This window comes from Podarcis raffonei, chromosome 15 (genome assembly GCF_027172205.1).
Source record: "Podarcis raffonei isolate rPodRaf1 chromosome 15, rPodRaf1.pri, whole genome shotgun sequence".
Classification (NCBI taxonomy): Eukaryota; Metazoa; Chordata; class Lepidosauria; order Squamata; family Lacertidae; genus Podarcis; species Podarcis raffonei.
The window spans coordinates 26332631-26351881 of record NC_070616.1 but is presented as its reverse complement, the minus strand read 5'-3'; the positions used below and the strand labels follow the sequence as shown (position 1 = coordinate 26351881).

At 43.5% G+C, this 19251-nt stretch overlaps 1 protein-coding gene across 12 annotated transcripts in view; it reads right to left on the bottom strand.

Moving 5' to 3' along the window:
• Positions 1 to 19251, bottom strand: part of NCAM1 (neural cell adhesion molecule 1) — a 221071-nt gene that overhangs the window by 15193 nt on the left and 186627 nt on the right. For 8 of the 12 annotated variants that reach the window (XM_053367495.1, XM_053367496.1, XM_053367497.1 and 5 more), the window contains 2 exons: positions 11306 to 11430; positions 8536 to 8716 (listed from right to left, as the gene is read on the bottom strand). In XM_053367495.1, coding sequence (XP_053223470.1) covers positions 8536 to 8716; positions 11306 to 11430 — 306 coding nt within the window. Of the gene's footprint in view, positions 1 to 4111; positions 4667 to 8535; positions 8717 to 11305; positions 11431 to 19251 lie in introns of those variants that run through there. The other 4 variants (XM_053367501.1, XM_053367505.1, XM_053367506.1 and 1 more) reach the window with 1 other exon arrangement.

Below are 19251 nucleotides of genomic sequence, written 5' to 3'. Positions count from 1 at the left end.
GTATTCTACTAGACAAAGAGCCATATCCATTGCTCTAACCCACCCCCCACTGGCATGTGGGTCTAATAGATCACAGGGCACAATCCAGCACAAATATTTCTGGCGGGGCCCAACTGCCATTCATTTTCCTGTTCAGTGTAGCTGTGGCCAATCATGTCGCCGGACTGTTGGGAGGTGAGAAGATTTACTTATTGTCGAATTGTAGAGTTGAAAGGGACTCTGTGGGTCATCTAGTTCAACTTCCTGCAATGCAGGAATCTCAACTAAAGCATTCGTGACAGATGGCCATCCAACCTCTGCTTAAAAATCTCCAGTTAAGGAGAGTTCCCCACGTATCAAGGGAGTCCGTTCCACTGTTGAACAGCTCTTGAAAATGTCTATGTGATACTTTTTTAAAGGCCCATTCTGCCCATGCCTGAATCTGCAAAAGGAAGGCTGAAGTATTTATCCAACACTTCTCTTTGACTTCATATCCATCAATATGAAATGAGACACAGAAATCTCACTACTTCCCTTATGTGGCAAGTGGTCTATGGTCTGCCCTCCAAAGATTGATGTGTGGCAAATCTGTGGGTACAGGAGGGTTCCCCACCTCCACAAGCCTTTTTGGACCCATCAGTCATAGTGAGCTGAAGGCAATTCAACCACAGCTGTAATGTGGAGCCGAGGCTGTAGGAATGGGGAAATATTCCAATTTAGCTTTCTCCCAGTTTCTCATTTTCCCAGCATTCTCAATTTACCAAATGTCCACATCAATTTGGATTTTTTTCCTACAGGACCGTCACATGAAAATTCAGATGCATTTTTTGTGAGGATTTCTTCTAACATACGCATTTTTGTACACAATTTCCCCTAATGTACAGATTTTTGCAAGTAATTTCCCCTAACAGGATGTAGCTCTGTATGTTATTTTCATTAATATTTCCATGTTTGTGCACACCTTTTGGTTAGAAAACTGCATCGCAACATTTGGAGAAGTGTATTTGTGTTTCAGTTCATTCATTGGACTGAGAAATATGGACTAGGTATTTGCCTTAAAATGCAAAATGAATGAACAATGTATCCCACGTCCCTAAGAGTGTGTCAAAACTGGGTGAGACAGGTAATCGCTGTGAGTTCACAATCCCTGGAGTGCCATGGTGGTGATGCAGAGGGAGGTAATGTTGTTGTGACAACACTACGGCTTCCGCAGCACCCAAGATAGAATAATATGCTGTCGTACCACACCTGTCCTCAAAAAGATTGTGTGCAGGGGGCGGGGAGGTGTAGTGTGTGTAAAATAGCAAGGACACTGCAGGTCACATGCACTTTGTAGCTGCACATCTGTGCATGCAGAAATTCAGAAAGTGATAACGAACCTTTCCTCCTGGGCGTCTCATCCCCTCACTTCTCAAAAAAACATAGGTACGAGAAGAGAAGTCACGCAAATTGTTGCAGTGAAGACAACAACATACAGTAGTAACTTGGGTTAAGTACTTAATTCGTCCTGGAGGTCTGTTCTTAACCTGAAACTGTTCTTAACCTGAAGCACCACTTTAGCTAATAGGGCCTCCTGCTGCCACCGCGCCGCTGGAGCCCCATTTCTGTTCTTATCCTGAAGCAAAGTTCTTAACCTGAAGCACTATTTCTGGGTTAGCAGAGTGTGTAACCTGAAGCGTATGTAACCTGAATCATATGTAACCCGAGGTACCACTGTAGTTTGTTTTCTTGGGGATGGAAGTAGAGTGCAGAAAAAGAAACCCCTTTGCAAAAAAAAACCTTCCTGAATAAATCCAGCAGCTCTTTTTCTTCCATTTGCCTTGAGGGGCTTGAAATGTCCACTAAAATGCTGACAGACACACATGTATGCAGAGAACAAAATAAAATGTGTAAACATTTAAAACATTTCCTATGCTTAAGAATCATTGCTGTCTTAAGAGTGGATACATATGTTGACAGCTCTGAGTATATGGAATGGAGTAGCCTGCCAAGCCCCACTATGGAAAAGTGGCTTCTATTAGGACTCAGGGTTGTTCACACATGCAACCTTTGCTCAGAAATGCAAGCCAGGGTACTGTGCTGTCAGGAAAGCTCATCAGCTCAATGCAGTGCCAGGGATGTCCTGGCATACTTTGCCAGGGGTCATTCAGAAGGGATCAGCCTAGAACCTGTATTGAGCAACGTTGACTGAGATGACTTCACAACATTCTACTGTGCTGGCAACTTGAAAGTTCTCCTCTTCATTAGCAAGCTGAGACTGTATTGCCTGTGAATCCAGAATCAACACTCCACTATCTGTAACTGTGATTTATTCAGACTTGTGAGGGAGTGCTTTTCACAAAATGTTTAAGGAAAAGCTAATTCCCAATGTTGATTTTCATTGCACAAATTCAACTGCAAACTCCATCTCAACTGACTCACTATGGATTCTGAATCTCTGAATTTTCCACTCTATAATTTTGCTCAAAATATGACACAGACCTCACTCTATCAGTACCCCAACTCTTAGCTGGGCACTGAACATTCATAGTTCGTCTTTGCACTTGAACTTTTCAAGCAGCATTTTGCAATCACCAAGCACAGCAGGTGCAAATAAAATGTGTGTTTCATGTATAGCTTTGCAAAGTCATGGGTATCAGAACAATCTTGTGTATCATCTAAATTTAACCCTTGCTCTCAGACAGAATTATCTCATACCAAAAGCATTCCTGAATAGGAATGGTAAGAAATTCCACCTTTATCAGAATTTGAGCTGGATTATTGGGTCCTCATTGGAACGGACCAATTTCTAGATCAAATCTGGAGGGAAGAGATGCCCCCAGGCTGCAGTAGGCCTCTCTCCACATCTTGAACAATCCCCAAGGCTGTGCTAAATTATTTCCAATTCCAATCCAGACCTTTTGGCAAACTTCTAAAACAAACCAAAGTGGAACGACGGGGTTTTTCTCTCTCTTTTCCCCAAAGGTGAGCCTTCCTAACCTTCTGTTAATTAATTCCACTTTCTAGGGGTGATGGAATTTCCATGTAATGCTGTGTGGAAAAAATCTGGTGGGCATGCATCCATTTTGTTTTGTACTGACATATGAGAGAAGCTTCTAAAAGGTTATAATAAAGCACAAATAGCAATGAGCTGAACTCTAAATGGGAGATGTGCTAGATATGCTATATTATCTCCTATTAGCTAGCACTCATATGATGAAGAATGTGGTTGCAAAGGAAAAATAGTATCAGTTTGGCAGGTTATGTATTCCCAGCTAACCTTTGACTGTTGAAAGGGCAGAGAGCAGCTTCTTATGAACTTCTCAGCACAGCAATGGAAACCTAGACCAAAATGGTCATACAAACTTGCACTGTAGAAAGTTGAACCAGCTGGAACTCAAATGGCTTTGTCTGCCTGCCATTTGATGCTAAGGGACCCAACTCATGGTGAGCATGTTGGCAAGCACTGGGGGTGGGCATGAGCTAACCGTTTGAAATAGCCACCACACAGCCAGATATTCATTTAAAAAAAAGAATGGAAACATGTAAAACTCCTAACAGTTCTGAACAAATGGCTGTGGCATCACAGTGATCATCCTAAGGGCCTAATACAGAGATGTATTCCTTCTGTACTGAATGGCACCCAGGGCAAACTGGTTGTCTGAATACCTTACCTGAGGCTGTCATTCTGTATGGCACCATGAACTTTTCTGAAATCATGTGTGTGTGAATAAGTGTGGTAGAGCCTTGATAGTAGCAGAGTGGCCTGTGCCACTTCAGATTGCAAGATAGAGAAGCCATGTTTTGAATGCCCCCTCCTCATTTTTAAAAAAACTGTTCTGCAAGTTAAAAACAAGCTCAGAACTCTTATCAACTCACATGGCTGCATAGGTAGATTTGTTACTGCCACTGCAATATACTCAGAATGCTATGGACAGAGTTTGCAGGGCTCAGCCAAAATGCTCCACGAACCCACAGGCAACAGCTTACTGAACCAACTAGATTTTCTCAGGTTTTCTAATGAATGTAAGCTGCAATGTACCATCCTGAGTTGGACATGTTCAGGCAAAACTAGTTCCTAGGAGCCCTTTTAACACATGACAAAAGCCTCATGGATAATCTACCCCAAGTAACTCCAGTCACATCAAGATGAGAAGTGTGCAACCATAAATTTTGGATGTTGCTTCTCATTATTTTATTCTTATTCTTCTTAGTTTGTTAAAAAAGATTCTGTTGAACTATTGGCAAGGATGAACAAACAGTGATGTGTGAAAATGGCAACAAAGACCAGTATCAGAAACACTCTTCATTCTTTCCCCCCTTGTAATTTGAAAAGTTGTTTTTACATCCAGTGGTTGAAAACGGGAGAGGGAGGGAATCATGGTATAGGATGCACACACAAAACAGTAAAAATGCCCAATTTGAACCGTTTATCTCCCTCCCTCATTACAAAATAGCACATCTCTCCCCAAAAATAATGGATCTCTTGTGTTCTGCGTTTTATTTCCCGACCCTCAGAAGCAATCCTTGGAAATAAGGAATTTAATCTTGCTTTCAGGCCTCAGCGAGAAAACCAGGGTCTTCAAAAGCAAATATCTGTTTGATGCTGTTGTTGTTTGCAAAAGTTTCTAACAGAGCAGAAGCAGAGCTGCTGCAGAGATGAGCCACAAGACAAAGGGGGACGAGGCCGCTGGACATCCCAGGGTTGCTGCAGCCGCCACAAATGATTCCCAAGATGGGGTCAGAAAATGGTTGGGCGTTGTTGTTTTTTTAAATCATCATCATCATCATTATTAAAACAAAAGATTGGGTGTATGTGAAGTGGATGTTTCCATTGGGGTCCAAAGTGACATGTATGATGACAGACACAGGAAAGGAACAAGGGTGGGGAAGGGATACAGGGGGAAAAGAAAGAGAGAAAGAGAGAAAAATAGGTAAAAGAAAAAAAAACATCATAAATATAGAAAAAACAATAAGAATTTAAAAGGCTTATTTAACTTAGTATAATTTTAAAAAAAATGTCCAAAAGGTTAGAAAAACAGAGCAGCAGCGGCAGCAGCAATGGTAATGGTAAAGGTTTATATGGAAGCTGGCAGCGAGAAGAGGAATTTGGAGAGGATGGAGGGTTAGCGAGCAAATGAGACGGAAATCAACACTGTGACAGAGGATGCTTGGAGGACAAGGGAATGAGCTGGCAGTATTTGGCAAAGGAACACTTTCCAATGGGGATTTTCAATGCAAGAATAAACAAGCCCACTTCTACCTAATGCTCAGCCTGCCCAAGAAACTCGCCTCAACTTTGGGAATTGCCTCTGCCTTTCTAATCGTCCTTGGGTAGAACTCCATAAGCAGCTGCCCCAGGGAATCCTTGCTGGCAATAAAAACACCCACAACATCCAGAAATACTGGGGAAGAGATTGCAGCTTGTCTCCTAATAACCACTTGGGTCTCCCAAGAGAGGCACGTCTCAAACCTTACCTGGACTACAAACTTCTAACAAGTCAGCTGCTCCCATTTAAGAATACAGAATGTGGCCGACAGTACGTGCTGTTGGCATAGAGATTGGGACTTAGAGGTTACCAAGCTGGAGGATGGGCACCACTGAACAAGGATGGAGCTGAATCAAAGCAGCCTTTAGTGCCCTCCAGGAGCTTTAGGGTATAACTCCCATTAGTCCCAGCCAGAATTGCCATGCTTTCCCCCACCCCTCACCTCACTGCCAGCCCCGGACTTCCTTTCCCTTGTGCCAATTGTGGCAGCATAATGCTGACTACAAATCCTCTGGGCAGAGAATGGTCTTGCCACATTCTGTATAGCACCTTCTACACCACACCAGAGCTAAATAAACCACACAACGGCAGCAGTGCCTCACACTCCATTAAAGGGAAGAAGAGGCCAACCTTCTCTGGTCCCTCCCAGCTGATAATTTCTTGTGCACCTCTGCTAACCCTAGGGGCTACCAACTGCTTTTCACCCCTGTTTTGCAAACTGTCACACTTTCCATTTGAACTTAAAACAGGTTATAAAATGGAGCTGAAATGGATTTTTTATTTTTTGCAAAATTTTGAAAGAATTTTCCAGCCAGAAAGCCAAATGCTTAAATTTCAGACTTGAACTTTGAAATTTGGCTGCCAGTTCTGCGACTCAGTTTTATGGCATTAATGCCAAATCTCAACCAGCCAATTCAATTCCGTTTTAAATACCTTTTTTCTTTTTCTTTTAGTAATCTGGATCCAACAATAATTTGGAATGTTTGGGGGCCAGGGTGGGGAAGGGGAAGTCAAACCAGGAAGATATAAATTCAAATTCTTGGAAACAAATTTGAATTGGAAAACGCGCTTGAGAACCAAACACCACCACTGCCCTACCCCAGAATTTGTTACAGCTCTGGCCATGAAATTTGTCCTTCAAAGAGTTGATGGTGTGAAACATTAGTTAGAGATGCTGGTGTGGCAAACGAGAACATCAGTCTGTTTAGTATGTTACTGAGTGTCTCTGCTTAGTTAGGCGTAATCTTTAGGTGGCAAATGACATTGTGTCCACCTCAACCCTTCTGAAAGTAAGAGGAGAAAAGGCAAAATGCAAAGATTACCACAAAGCCCAAGTAAAGCCTTCTTCTCCAAGGTGTCTCCATCACCCTTACCCAAAAATGGAGCTATATGCATGGAGGCACAGTGCTTGCCATGAACAGGGAGTTAAGTCTTTAGCCTTCTCTCTAGTTTGTTGCTCATCAAGTTGATGAGTAAAATACACCACAAAAATGGGGGAAACATCACTGATAGGCAAAAAAGAGTAAATATAGATGTATTCCAGGCACAATGGGATTTATTTGTGGGCGGGGAACCCTCCTTGGGGACATGCTTCTAGCAGCAGTTGTTAAATTCAAGGGATACTGCAGTGATTCTAGTATCCCTTGCACTTGCCTGCTGCAGACATGTGCCCCTCCAGAAGGATTCTGTGCCCCCAAAAATGTCAGGCCTAGTATAAATCTATTTCTAGCTCCTAAAATGTTTTCCTCTTTTGCCCGTTACCTTCATGAGCCAACACAAAATGGATTAAGCAAACGAAGCCAAATATAAACATGGTCTTAATTTGCGTCATGAGGTTCAGTTCTTCTTGGCACAATGTGTGATTAAGCTGCCTTGGCAAGAAATGTTGAATTTTAATTTTTTTCTTATTACCAAGTATAGAAAGCTTAGGCTAAGAGGTGTGTGGCAAGTGAATGAGTGATTTTCCTCCTTCTGCTCTGAGTCCACGGCTCACTACATTACTTTCCAAATAACAGCAGCATGTTGCAACGTGATTTCATAGCCCAACATTCAGGCAGCTGCTCTGCCCGTGGACTCGGTGTTCTGCATTTGCTGTGCAATCAATATCTCAATGTGCCAAAACAGTTATTTTTGAGACGCTATTTGTTCAAGGTCTAAAATAGCAAGAGTTCTGTAGAGGTGAACAATTTCATGGTCACAATGGTACTTAATATCAAGTGTCACCAGAGTTTTTGCTAATCCCTAAGCTTGGTTTTGCCTGTGGTTGACATTTTAAGAAGGGGTGGTTAACCTGTGACTCTAGAAATGTTAAGATTCCATCAGCCCTAGCTAGTGTGGCCAATAGGAAAGGATGGGGGGGGGGCACAGGTTAACCACTCCTGCCAAGGCCTTCTTCAGCTGCTCCAAAGCTGCTAACTTTTCCTCCAGGCATTACTGCCTTGATATATGGTACTCATTAGAAAAATTGAGTTATGCTTTTGATTTTTAATAATACCATAAAGTGCCTTATTTACTTCTGTGGTTTTTCATTTGTGTAAATACACCTCTGTGTGGTAAAAATCAAGCTAGAACGCTTTCTTTGAATATTAAGGTTGCATCTCCTTTGGCTATATCTTGGGGAATAGCCGATATGAAAGAAAGCAAAAAATCGCATGTGAAAAGTAAGAAGGAGAAAAGCTCACACTTCTTGAGCATCACATCTGCTTAAGCCTCAATGCCAGAGATGCTCCTGTAGTATGAAGGGGTGAAAAATCCACAGGTACATTTGAACGGCAGTCCCTGCTGATGTTGGTCCTCCCCATGTTGCTGCAACTCCAGCTTCCATCAGACTTAGCCAGCATGGCCAGTGGGCATGGATCATGGGTGTTGTAGCCCAGCAACATCTGAAGGTTTACAAGTCCCCCAGGCCTGCTTCACAGCACTGGCCATTGGAGGAAAGGAGAAGTACATCGCCAGAAACAATGGCACGGGGCCTGGATTTTGCCCTTTGCCTTGATGATGGGTTTGAAGATTCTCACCTGAGTGCCATGAGTTACAAAGAACAACCACTTCATGGACTTGGTGGACAGGGGAAATGGTTAAACCAGTTGGACTGTACTATGGATCGACCTATCGTGTTTGGTATGTCCAAGGCTGAGTAATAAAGCTTTAGATGGGTAACCGGTTATGAGAATGGCTGTAAGCAAGCAAGTTGCTGAGGATTTTGGTGTTTTTTGGTTTTTAAAAAACTCAAGCACATTAAAGGATGTGGCGCTGTTGCATTAATTCCAAGCAGAAAACAATGGCGGGAAGCTGGTTGCTGCCATACCTGGGATGATGGTTGGCTGCGCTGAAGTCCTGAAGGCATAATGCGCAGGCTTGGATTTCCCTTGCTGGTTCTCCGCAATCACATAGACCTCGTATTCAGCATTCCAGTCCAGAGCCTTGAGTATGACATGGTCACTGCTTGAAGGAAGACGCATCTCAGGTTTCCATTCAGCGGAATGCTTCTGCGGAAATGCAGCGTGGGTTGCGGGAATGGATAGAAAAGGCAGGGAGGGCAATTTAGCAGTGAGCTGCTGTTTAGACAAGGCTATGATTTCTGAACACGCAAGAACATCTAGATCCAGACAAATGGTTTCTCTCCTCCTCTCCTCTCTGCCCTAAAGTAATGCCTTTGGCACAAAAGTGGTAGGAATTAAAGGAGCCTAGGAAGATGCCTTATAGCTTCTGACTGGCCGAAAAACAATTCTGTCTTTTTTAGCGGGGAGAGGGTCTTTTTACCACTTTCCATCAAATAACGAGAAAAGAAAATATGTCTAAAAGTCACAAAAGGGGAAATAAAATTGTGCTGAAATTTTCACAGGTGGTGTGCTGGGTTTGTCTTGTGCTTACCTCCCTTTTGAGGTGGCAGAGGAGTTTTGTGGGTCCCCTTTCTTTCAGTCACTGCTCTGAGGGTCTGCCCCCCCCGGGTACCCCCTCAGGCACCCCTCAGGTATCTATACTTTCTGAAAACCCACAACGTTCTTGGCGGGGTTCTCCTGTAAGCACAGGAAAATGGGGAGACATCTCCCCATCCCATGTATCATGAACCACTGGCAGTCAAGGAGGCTACAGAACACTGGAGAAATGTTTAATTGGAAGAAGAAGAAAAAACACCACCTTAAGCCACTTTGAAAAGACAAGGTAAGCTCAACCCTGCACTCACTGAAAGCCCGCTGCACTCACGGAGGTGCAATGGTGGGATGCTTGCCAGCAGGAAGATCCAAAATGATCCAAAGCTGGGGAGGAGGTGGGGTTGAGCCTGACTGAGGTTCGGCTGGATCCAAAGCCAGTCTCACTGCTGGCAGGTGACTCTATCAGGCTTGACCTGGACCTGATTGCTGTGTCATATTGCAGCTGGTGCAGGGATCAGGCCTGGTCATCCTGCCTCTCCCCCACCACACAGAAAAATATAAACATAAATACATTGGACAGTAAACAGAGTTGTACAACACATACCAACAACCCGCTTATGTCATGGGCTGGTTGGACATAGAGGTATAATGGGAGGAACCAGCTGGGGAACCACCAAGGGAAGAAGGCTCAGAGCCTGGGGTGAGACAACAATGGGTGGTCAGAGGGAGAAGACTGGGAAGAGGTAACAAGGCTTAGTGAGCTGAGAGCTGGTGGCAGAGAGAAGTCCAGAATCAGAGGCAGAAACTGAAGCAGGAGGGTGGTAGGAGAGAGGCTAAGACAGGCATAGGCAAACTGAGCCCTCCAGATGTTTTGAGACTACAGTTCCCATCATTCCTGACCGCTGGTCCTGTTAGCTAGGGATGATGGGATTTGTAGTTCCAAAACATCTGGAGGTCTCTTAGCCTATGCCTGGGCTAAGAGACAGAGACGAGTCAGGGCTGGTGCAGAGCCATGGGTGTTTCCTCCTGCTGCTGCAACAAGCTCCCTTCCCTGCTTGTCTCCCAGAACCAGAAGAGGCATGGAAAAGGGCAAAGGAGAGGTTGGCTGCACGCAGGTGCAGTCTCTGAGTGCTTGGGAAAAGCCCTGGAGAGGAGGGGACAGACAGCTGTGAGGAGGTGGGGACGTTCAGTCTCAGCAACAGAGTTTCTCAGAGTAAGACCACCGGGAATGAGCTGCTGTGCTCATTGGGCCTGACACTCAACCAAGTCTTCAGAGATCGTGTTTCTGCTAATAAAAAGTTAACCCCAGCTTTGAGCTGTGTGATTACTGTCACTCCTGTGATGCCATAACAGCAACAGAAAGCTTTGGCTACTTCCTCTTACAAAACACCTAATAAAAAACCCTTTAAAATATAAAATAACATAAAATTATGAATAACATACAGATACCATTATCAAAATGTTAAAAACAGGTGCATGTAATTGAATTATATGCCTGGCAGGCATGCTGAAATGAAACAGTTTTTAGCAGGCATATGCAATAGTATAGTGAGGGTGCCTGCCTAAAGTTAACAGGCAGGGAATTCCAAAGCAAAGGTGCTGCTACACTGAAAGGTCAATTCTCCAAAGAATCCGAATAGACATTATATGGTCCTCGTAGAAGTGCAAGTAGTTCCCCAGATCAAAGCAGCCGATTAGGCACATATGGGGCAACCCTTCAAATAGCATGGTCCCAAGCTGTTAGAGGTAGCCAAATTGGTGCCTGGGCCCCCAAAATGGAGAGAGCTACAGCTCCCATCATCCCAGAAGATTGGCCACATTTGCTGGGTCTGATGGGATTTGTAGTCCACAACATCTGGAAGGCACCATGTTGGCTAGGCCTTGGGTCAGAAGAACCAAGGAAATGACTTTTAATTGAATAAAGATGTGTCCTGGATTAGCTTAGAAGCAAGATTTTTGTTCTAAAACAATGCTGTTTTTAACACAAGTATTTCTAAAGACTGCAGGTAGCAAGTGCCTCCTAAGACACATGTGTGTGTCATCTAAAAGCAAAAGGCTGCTTCAAAACGATATGCAAACTTATACAAATTTAGATTGACTGAAGTCATAGTGAATGAAAAATGTTTTTAATCACTTGACAGCCCAGGAAACAATTCATAAAACACTACACAGAGCTTGCCCAGATGCCAGTGTCTTACTTACAACTCTGTATTTGATGAGATAGTGCCGAATGGGGGAGCCTCCATCATCTTGCTTGATGAGATTCACTTTAAAGGAGTTTCCATCTTCTCCCATCTGGCCTTCCAGCTTGGGTGCGCTGGGCTCACCTGCAAAAAATGGTACATTTCACATTTAACATCCTGTCAAGGATAAATGATTGGCTCAACTAACTACTGAAAGCATAAATGAAATCCCACAAGCATTAAATTCAAAATGGTTGCAGCTGTACAGCACACATTTCTTGTGTTCCTTCTGGGAGGACTTGCAGATTCAGAGTGCAGAATGCCAAACGTCTAAGTACTAACATGCTTAAATGCTTTCAACGAGGATTCTATATAGATTTGGAACCTATGGGGAACTTATCCTAGATTCTTTGACTCTTTTGGAAGGCAGTCACAAGCAGTTAGGTAGCTACAGAACTGTCCTTCTTACCTAGTCACCATGATGGGCAGATCATTTAGCACTCCAATTGGCCTACTTAACCATCCTGGATTTTTTTCCAGCTTAGCTACCTCATCATTTAAACAGCCTTGTCTTCTATTGCTGTTTATTTATTTACACAATTTATGAATCACTTTCCCAGCTTCTATAAGCACAAGAAGTGATGTATGAAAATCCTATCTTGTACCCTAGATTGTAGCCATCCTTTGCTAGGATAACATTGTACTCTGCAAAATAGAGAAGGTCCTAGCTGTTAATTTCAGTTTCCTTATTTCTCATTTTTCTAGTCTTCCGTTCAGTTTGCCACATAAGTTTGTAACTTTTTAAAAAAACAACAAAGACCTCGTGCAAGTTCATCAGCATTTTAGTGCAAATTTCTAATATACACATTTCTGTATGCAATTTTGCTGAATATACATTTTACAACAGTTCCCCCTAATATAATGCATTATAAATGCTATTTTCACTAATATATGCATTATTACGCACCCTTTACCCTAGTATATACATTTTGTACACATTACTTAGCCAGAGAAGTGCATTGCAAAATCTGAAGATGTGAAAATTTTGAAGGATGCCTGTGCATTGCTTTTCATGTTGTTTTGGGAAGGTCATATTAGGTAGGTTTGCTTTTAAATGAGAATGAACCAAAGTCTCCCCATTCCTACTGCAAATTCTCTCTCCTAGACTGACTCTCCTGGATTGCTTCTTGCCCAAAGCTGCTTACTCATTAGAACTAACAAAAAGGAACAGAGCTACCTGACCCAACCAGGACTTGTTATCTGCCATGTTCTTAACAGTCGTGCTCTCTCTCCCCCTCTCATCTGAAGAAGTGTTGTATCTGAAGAAGTGTGCACGCACACCAAAGTTTATACCCAGAACAAACTTAGTTGGTTTCCAAGATGCCACTGGACAATTTTTTAATTTATTTCTACTGAGTCAGACCAACACGGCTACCTACCTGAACTCCTTTCATCCCAGAATTTCTTCTATTTGGTCTGTGACTTCTAGGCACAGGTTCAAGAGGGCTGGGGTTTTTTGACCTGCCACTTTCCCCAGGAAAACTTACTATTTACTCCTAAATCAGAGCAAACACCAATCCACAGAAAAGCTGGTTGATGTTTGCTCCAATTCAGCTGTGAACAGCCTGCTTTCCCAGGGAAAGTGATGGGACAAAACAACAACAACAACAACCTCTTGGATCCATGCCTAGAAGCCATGGAACTGTGGATGAGCCTTTACAAACACACACACACACACACACACACACACACACACACAACACCCTTCAGCCTGTTGTCTTCTTTTGGCTTTACAATATGGGCTCATCTACACAACCAACAAATAATAAAACTAGACTTGATTATAACATGTGGGGGAAAGGATACGTCCCATAAGTTTGATTATATGAAGGCTACAAAAGTGAGCACACAGGCAATGAGATTCTGACAACTCCAAATATTTAGAAGAATGTCAGAAAGAAGGGCCAAGTGTTCCATCCTGCCCTCTGTTGCTGCTGCTGTTTTCTCCCTCTCACATCACACTAGAATTCAGAATCTTTCAATGAAGCCAATGAAAAACAGACTCAGGGCAGACAAAAAGCTATTGCTGTCATCTTCCGGCTTGCGACTTCCCACTAGGGCAGTTGGACTGGCACCGTGGGAAGCAAGATGCTGGGCTACATGGATCTTTGGCCTGATTCAGCAGAGTTGTTCTCAGGTTAAAAAGGCAAAACACAGTAAATTATCAAAAGGTAGCTTCAGTCTGGTTATAGTTATGGAGGGTCATTTTGATTAAGAATTAAGAGAAAGGTCTCCATGATCCAAAAACATTTCCCTTACATCATGGGTGTGGCCAAGTCAAAGAATGAAGGAGACTATGGAGCTCTCTATTCTAGAGTTGCTACTAAATGCCTTCCCCAGCTTAAGGTGTATTAGGGGATTTGGATGTCGGAAGATTGTCAAGGCAACAGGGTTTTGATTAAAGCCTGGGAATTTCCTGGGGGCTCAGCACATCCCTAACATTCACTGCCTCTGAAAACAAATAAGCAGATGGCTTGGGCCCTCAAAGTACCATGTACCTAAAGGTGCAAAGTAGAAGGTGGTCATTTCTCTCCTGGTACCAAACAAACGTGATGCCAATATTTGCAGGTTTTGCACAGAAGGAAGCCAATAACAAAGCATGTATTGCCTTATATCATCTTTTGCCTTTAAAATGTCCTTGTCCTTCCTTCCTTCCTTCCTAACTTAAATATCCATGTTCTGGGGAGCACGGGCACTACAGCAGCAACAAATCAATCATGCTTCCATTAAGAGGCAAACGGCCTGAGCAAATGACAGGCACCGTCCCTTGGTTACTTCCAGTGCCCTTTCTCCCTCATTTCCCCTTAGTGCCATTCTTGCCACCTGTCATGCTGACTGTGCCACGGGGGAGGAGGGGGAGGAAGGTGAAATCCATAATTGACTGAGAGGCTCCCGCAATCCATCTTTTCTGTGGGAACTGATTTGTGCTCCCCCTTCTTTGGAAGGCAACTTGCTCTGACATGGATTTTGGTCCTTTGACAGCCACTGAGGGAGCAAATGACAGTAACAGAAGGGTGAGTGAATAGGCTGCTTTCTTTGGGTAGTGGTTATTGATCTGTTTCCCAGGAGGTGATGAACAATTAATCCTTTACCTGCTTAACAGGATCAAAGCCTTTGCCCTCAATAACCTTTCTTGGGATCTCAGAATCCACCCAGAGACTCTTTATAGATTAGGGTCCAGAGACTAGTTAACAAACTGGTACAGGACTAGGATGTAAATCCAGGCCGGTTTGAAGTTACTTTTGACATGGCTTGCACACAAAAACCTTTCAGGTGGATCATGTCTTTTGCCTTTCGTCAACTGCAGGACATCTTGCCAAGCATCTGACCCCAATGGCCAATACCCTACTGTTAGTTCCAAGAGTCTCGTATTTAAGTCAATGCCACAATAAGGTCCAACTGCTGAGAACAGATATATCTTCCACTAATTTGTATAGTCCTTCTTTGAAAGCTTAAGACAAATTCATGAAGGATAATCCTATTGAGACCAGTTTGGCATAGTATTCACTGGGAAGGCGGGAATTCTGTATTGATTTGCTATGGATGTTTGTATGTGATGCCAATAAAAGGTTTGATGATGATGAATACAGCCTCCATATTCAAAGGCAGAATACCTCTGAAGACCAAAACTTCCCAGAACTTCCTTTTCTACTCTCCATGGTATTTTCAGGGGAAAGAAGCATTTTGATTCTATTCAGAATGTGGGAACAGAACTTCCCTCATTCTCAATCTGAAGAAAATTCTACTGGCTGAGCAAGAAGGGGATCAACTGATGTAGTTATAACAAAGATGTTGCTGAGTTTTTGCTCAAGTGCAGAAAGCATAGGGCTCCTTGGATAAAGAGACTGCTTCATCTTCAGATGCAGGTTTGCTGATGGCGGAAAAAGTAAACAAGGACACTCAGGAAATTCTGGGGAACCACTGACAATAAGAAGTACTTCATTTCTACTACACTGCAGAACCAAAAGAAATAAAGAAAGGAAAAGTGGCCCAATAAATGTTTCTCTCTACCTGCCCCTCTTAACAGCATACTAGCACTCAGCCAACGAAGCAGTCAGTATGTGGAGGAACTTAATCTATAAAACTATAATCTACCTATGAAACTCATTGAGACAGAATGCTGTGGTGGCCAATAGTGCAGGATCTTTAAAAAGGATTAAGAAAAATTCACAAGGTGAGGGCCTAGCAACATATTTAGGGGTAGATACTAGGAACCAAGATCTGACTGGTGAGTACTGGAGAAGACTGAAGTTTGGTCTGATCCAGCGGGTCAATTAATGGGCTTTCACCTGACAAAGAAATTTGACAAATCAGTTTCACAGCAGCCCTGATGCTGTTTGTTTAGGGCAAGTGTGGAGACTTTTTCTTTCTTTTTTAATAAATGCAAAATGCCTTAGGACTATCTATAGCAGAGAGGTGGAACACTTTTGCTGGTTAGAACTGCACCATTATTATTATTATTATTATTATTATTATTATTATTATTTTAAATAACTTTTGCCGTGTTTAATTTCTCACTAGCCAAACACCAAATCAGTCCTAACTCTGTAGAGACAGCTGAAGTCGAGAGAGAGAGAGAGAGAGAGAGAGAGAGAGAGAGAGAGAGAGAGAGAGAATTTCCTCCAGCATTAATGCATTCTGGAGCATAACCTAGCAAAAATGGTTTGATTAGGAAGTGTCCTAATTCATCCCTCAGGGTGCATGTGTGCATTCTTCAAAAAAACAAGAAAGGTAAAAAAACAAAACACCCTGCTCTCCCCACCCCTCATTCTGATAATGATTGGCGAGCAGAAGCAGCAGTGAGGTCTTGTATGATTAAAGCTCTGGTGCTTTTAGTGAAGTGTGCCTTGTATATATTTCCAATTCCATTAGGGTGCCTTATCAGGAATAATGGGAAATAAATTACCGCTGTCAAAATAAATGAACAAAAAAAATTACTATGTGATGCATTCCCCCTAGTTCCTCTTATTATTCATGGCCCCAAGTGTAATCTGTACTGGGTCACGTCCAAACTCATAGTTTGGGCTTTCTCGGCACAGATGATGCCATGCCAGTCTTTGGGAACAATCTGACTGGAGAGCCCTTCTCTTCAAAGGAGGCTGTGCAGGAAGGCTTCGAGGTTCCCTTTGGCTTTTTTACAGAGGCCACGCCTACAGGCAGCTTGCCAAAATATCCAGCACACTTTTTGAACTCACTGCCACAAGATGCACTGGTAGCCACTAGCTTAAGGACTTTACATGTTACATGTGGGCAGAGCATTATCTGCCAGCTTGTCTTTTTGCCCTGCAGGATCTACTGACACAAAGAGACCACTCAAGGCTCTTTCACAAATTACATTAAATGTGTGGAAGAGGGCAGAATCCATGGCCACGAGGCATTGATATTTCATGTGGGTGGGTGGTACAAAAATACATCCATAAAATTAAAATAGAGCTCACAATACATTAGTGCATCATCTAGAAACCTCTTGTTGCATAGGAACATTAAGAAGAGCTATGGTAGACTTCATTGAAAGATTTCACCTAGATTTAATCTTGTTTCTAGCAGTGGCCTGATGACACGCCTAGCTTGCTCAAGTTGTGAATGCTAATTGTACTTCACGGAGGTTTCCTAATACACAGTGTATGGCTAATATTCTAGCTAATATTCTGAAATCTGTCAATCAAGAACTGGGGTTTTCTGGCCCTTGAAGTGTCCTTAGATTTCTGCCTCAAAAAATTATTTTCTAACTGAAAGGAACAAAGTGTGTTGACTACCTTGCTGGCCACCAACCCCATAGTCAATTAGGCCAGACACTATTCTGACTGCTGCTGCTGCTGCTGCTGCTGCTGCTAATGAAGGCTGTAGGTTTTGCAAATCCCATTACAGCACAAAGCAATTCAGCAGTGCTTGAAGACGAAGTTACATTGCAGCGCAAATTAAATGGGGACAAATGAGTTCTGACAGGCTGGGGGGAGGCAGTGTACCAGGTTACCTCTCCCGGGTGTCGTAAAAGCATTGAGATGATAGTGAAATAATTACCTTTCCCCCACAGCCCTTGCAGATTATGACTCTCCTGTCCCCTAAAGGCCATAAACGAGGAGGGATTTCCTGTTGCGGAGCTGGGTAAATACTTGCCCATATTATGAATGTGGCACAGGCTAGTGCCAAACTGGTTTTGTACACAGCTGACCTGTGGCAGCTGATGTGAAACCATCTGGGCACTGATGCAAGCTCAGTAGTAGCATTGCTTGCTCACCACTTGGAAGTGAGGCCAAACTTGCATCACTTGTCATGTGCTTCTGTCGTCTCCAAGAGATGCTCATGAGTTCTGGGATTCAGAGCTCTTTGCTCTATATCTCCAACGCCGCCAGCAGCAACAGCAGCAGCACATCTTTGTGAGGTTTCTACTACAAAAGAAGAGCTCAAGCATGTCTGCTGCTTCTCCCTCAACCCAGTTTCCTCTTTATGCCACCACACAGCACATTTGCCAGAATGTAACCCACCTTGTGGTGTCATTTCCCTGTAGCCTATTTATTGCAAAAAGGGTTTTCTGAGAAATTCTACGAGAGAGCTCTCAAAAGCCTGGATACACTCTCAGTGATTTTGGCTATGAAATTATCTTCTAAGATCGTAGGTTCTTTGCTGCTGTTTTAATTCCACAAGGGCTCTGTACAATGTATCGCAAGCCCCTTCCTCCTAGAAAACTGCTCAAAGCTTAGTAGCAGATGAAGCTGCCTTAGAATGAGTTAGAACATTAGTCCATCCATTCCAGGGACGGAACCTGGACCCTTCTCTGCATGCAAAGCATATGGGCCCTTCCCCCAGACAGACCTAGTGCCTCCAAAGGCATTTTAAAGAAACTGTAATGAACTGAAATTAGCATCACTCGAACTCAGAATCATCATAATGCAAAAGAGACACAATGTAGGTCTCTCCCATGCTCTATGGAATTGTGTTTCACAAACCACAGTGGGCTGTTAAAGGCCTAAAATTGTGCATTTGGGGTTAGAAACACGAACTTTAACCCGGCCTTGGCTATGCTTGGAGTAAAGGTAAAGGTAAAGGGTCCCCTGACCATTAGGTCCAGTCGTGACCGACTCTGGGGTTGCAGCGCTCATCTCGCTTTATTGGCCGAGGGAGCCGGTGTACAGCTTCCGGGTCATGTGGCCAGCAGGGCTAAGCCGCTTCTGGCGAACCAGAGCAGCGCACAGAAATGCCATTTACCTTCCCGCCTGAGTGGTAGCTATTTATCTACTTGCACTTTGATGGGCTTTCGAACTGCTAGGTTGGCAGGAGCTGGGACCGAGCAACAGGAGCTCACCCCGTCGCAGGGTTTCAAACTGCCAATCTTCTGATCAGCAAGTCCTAGGCTCTTTGGTTTAACCCACAGCGCCACCCACATCCCCATGCTTGGAGTAGACCCATTCAAATCTGGAACAGGTGTGTATCAACCATCTTCTTCAAACAAGAGCACTCAAGCATTCAGTAAACGTGTGAGCAGGGTTGCATCAGCTAGTTGCACCCCAAACACCGGCACAATACCCATGCTGTGAACAAGGGATGCAGACACAGCTACAATCTACAGCAGGGATGGGGAACCTGTGGGCCATTCTGGCTTATTTGTTTTTATTTACTGCCTTAAAATACCGCCTTTCTGCCATGGAACCCAAAGTGGTTCACAATTTTAAAATACTAAAATGAATAAATGACATCAATATAGAGCAGCAGAGATCCTCTCTCACGCTGACTGAGGGCACCCTAGGCTTCATGGCTCTCCTTGTCTCTGTCTTAAGACACAGAGGTCTCTAGCGCTCCTGACTCAACAGTTCTCTATAGGCTATAGGTGGTTCTGTTGGGGGGTAGTGGGTAGTGCTTGCTGGCTTGGACACCTCACATTCTTCAGTCACACCTAATGCACTGGCA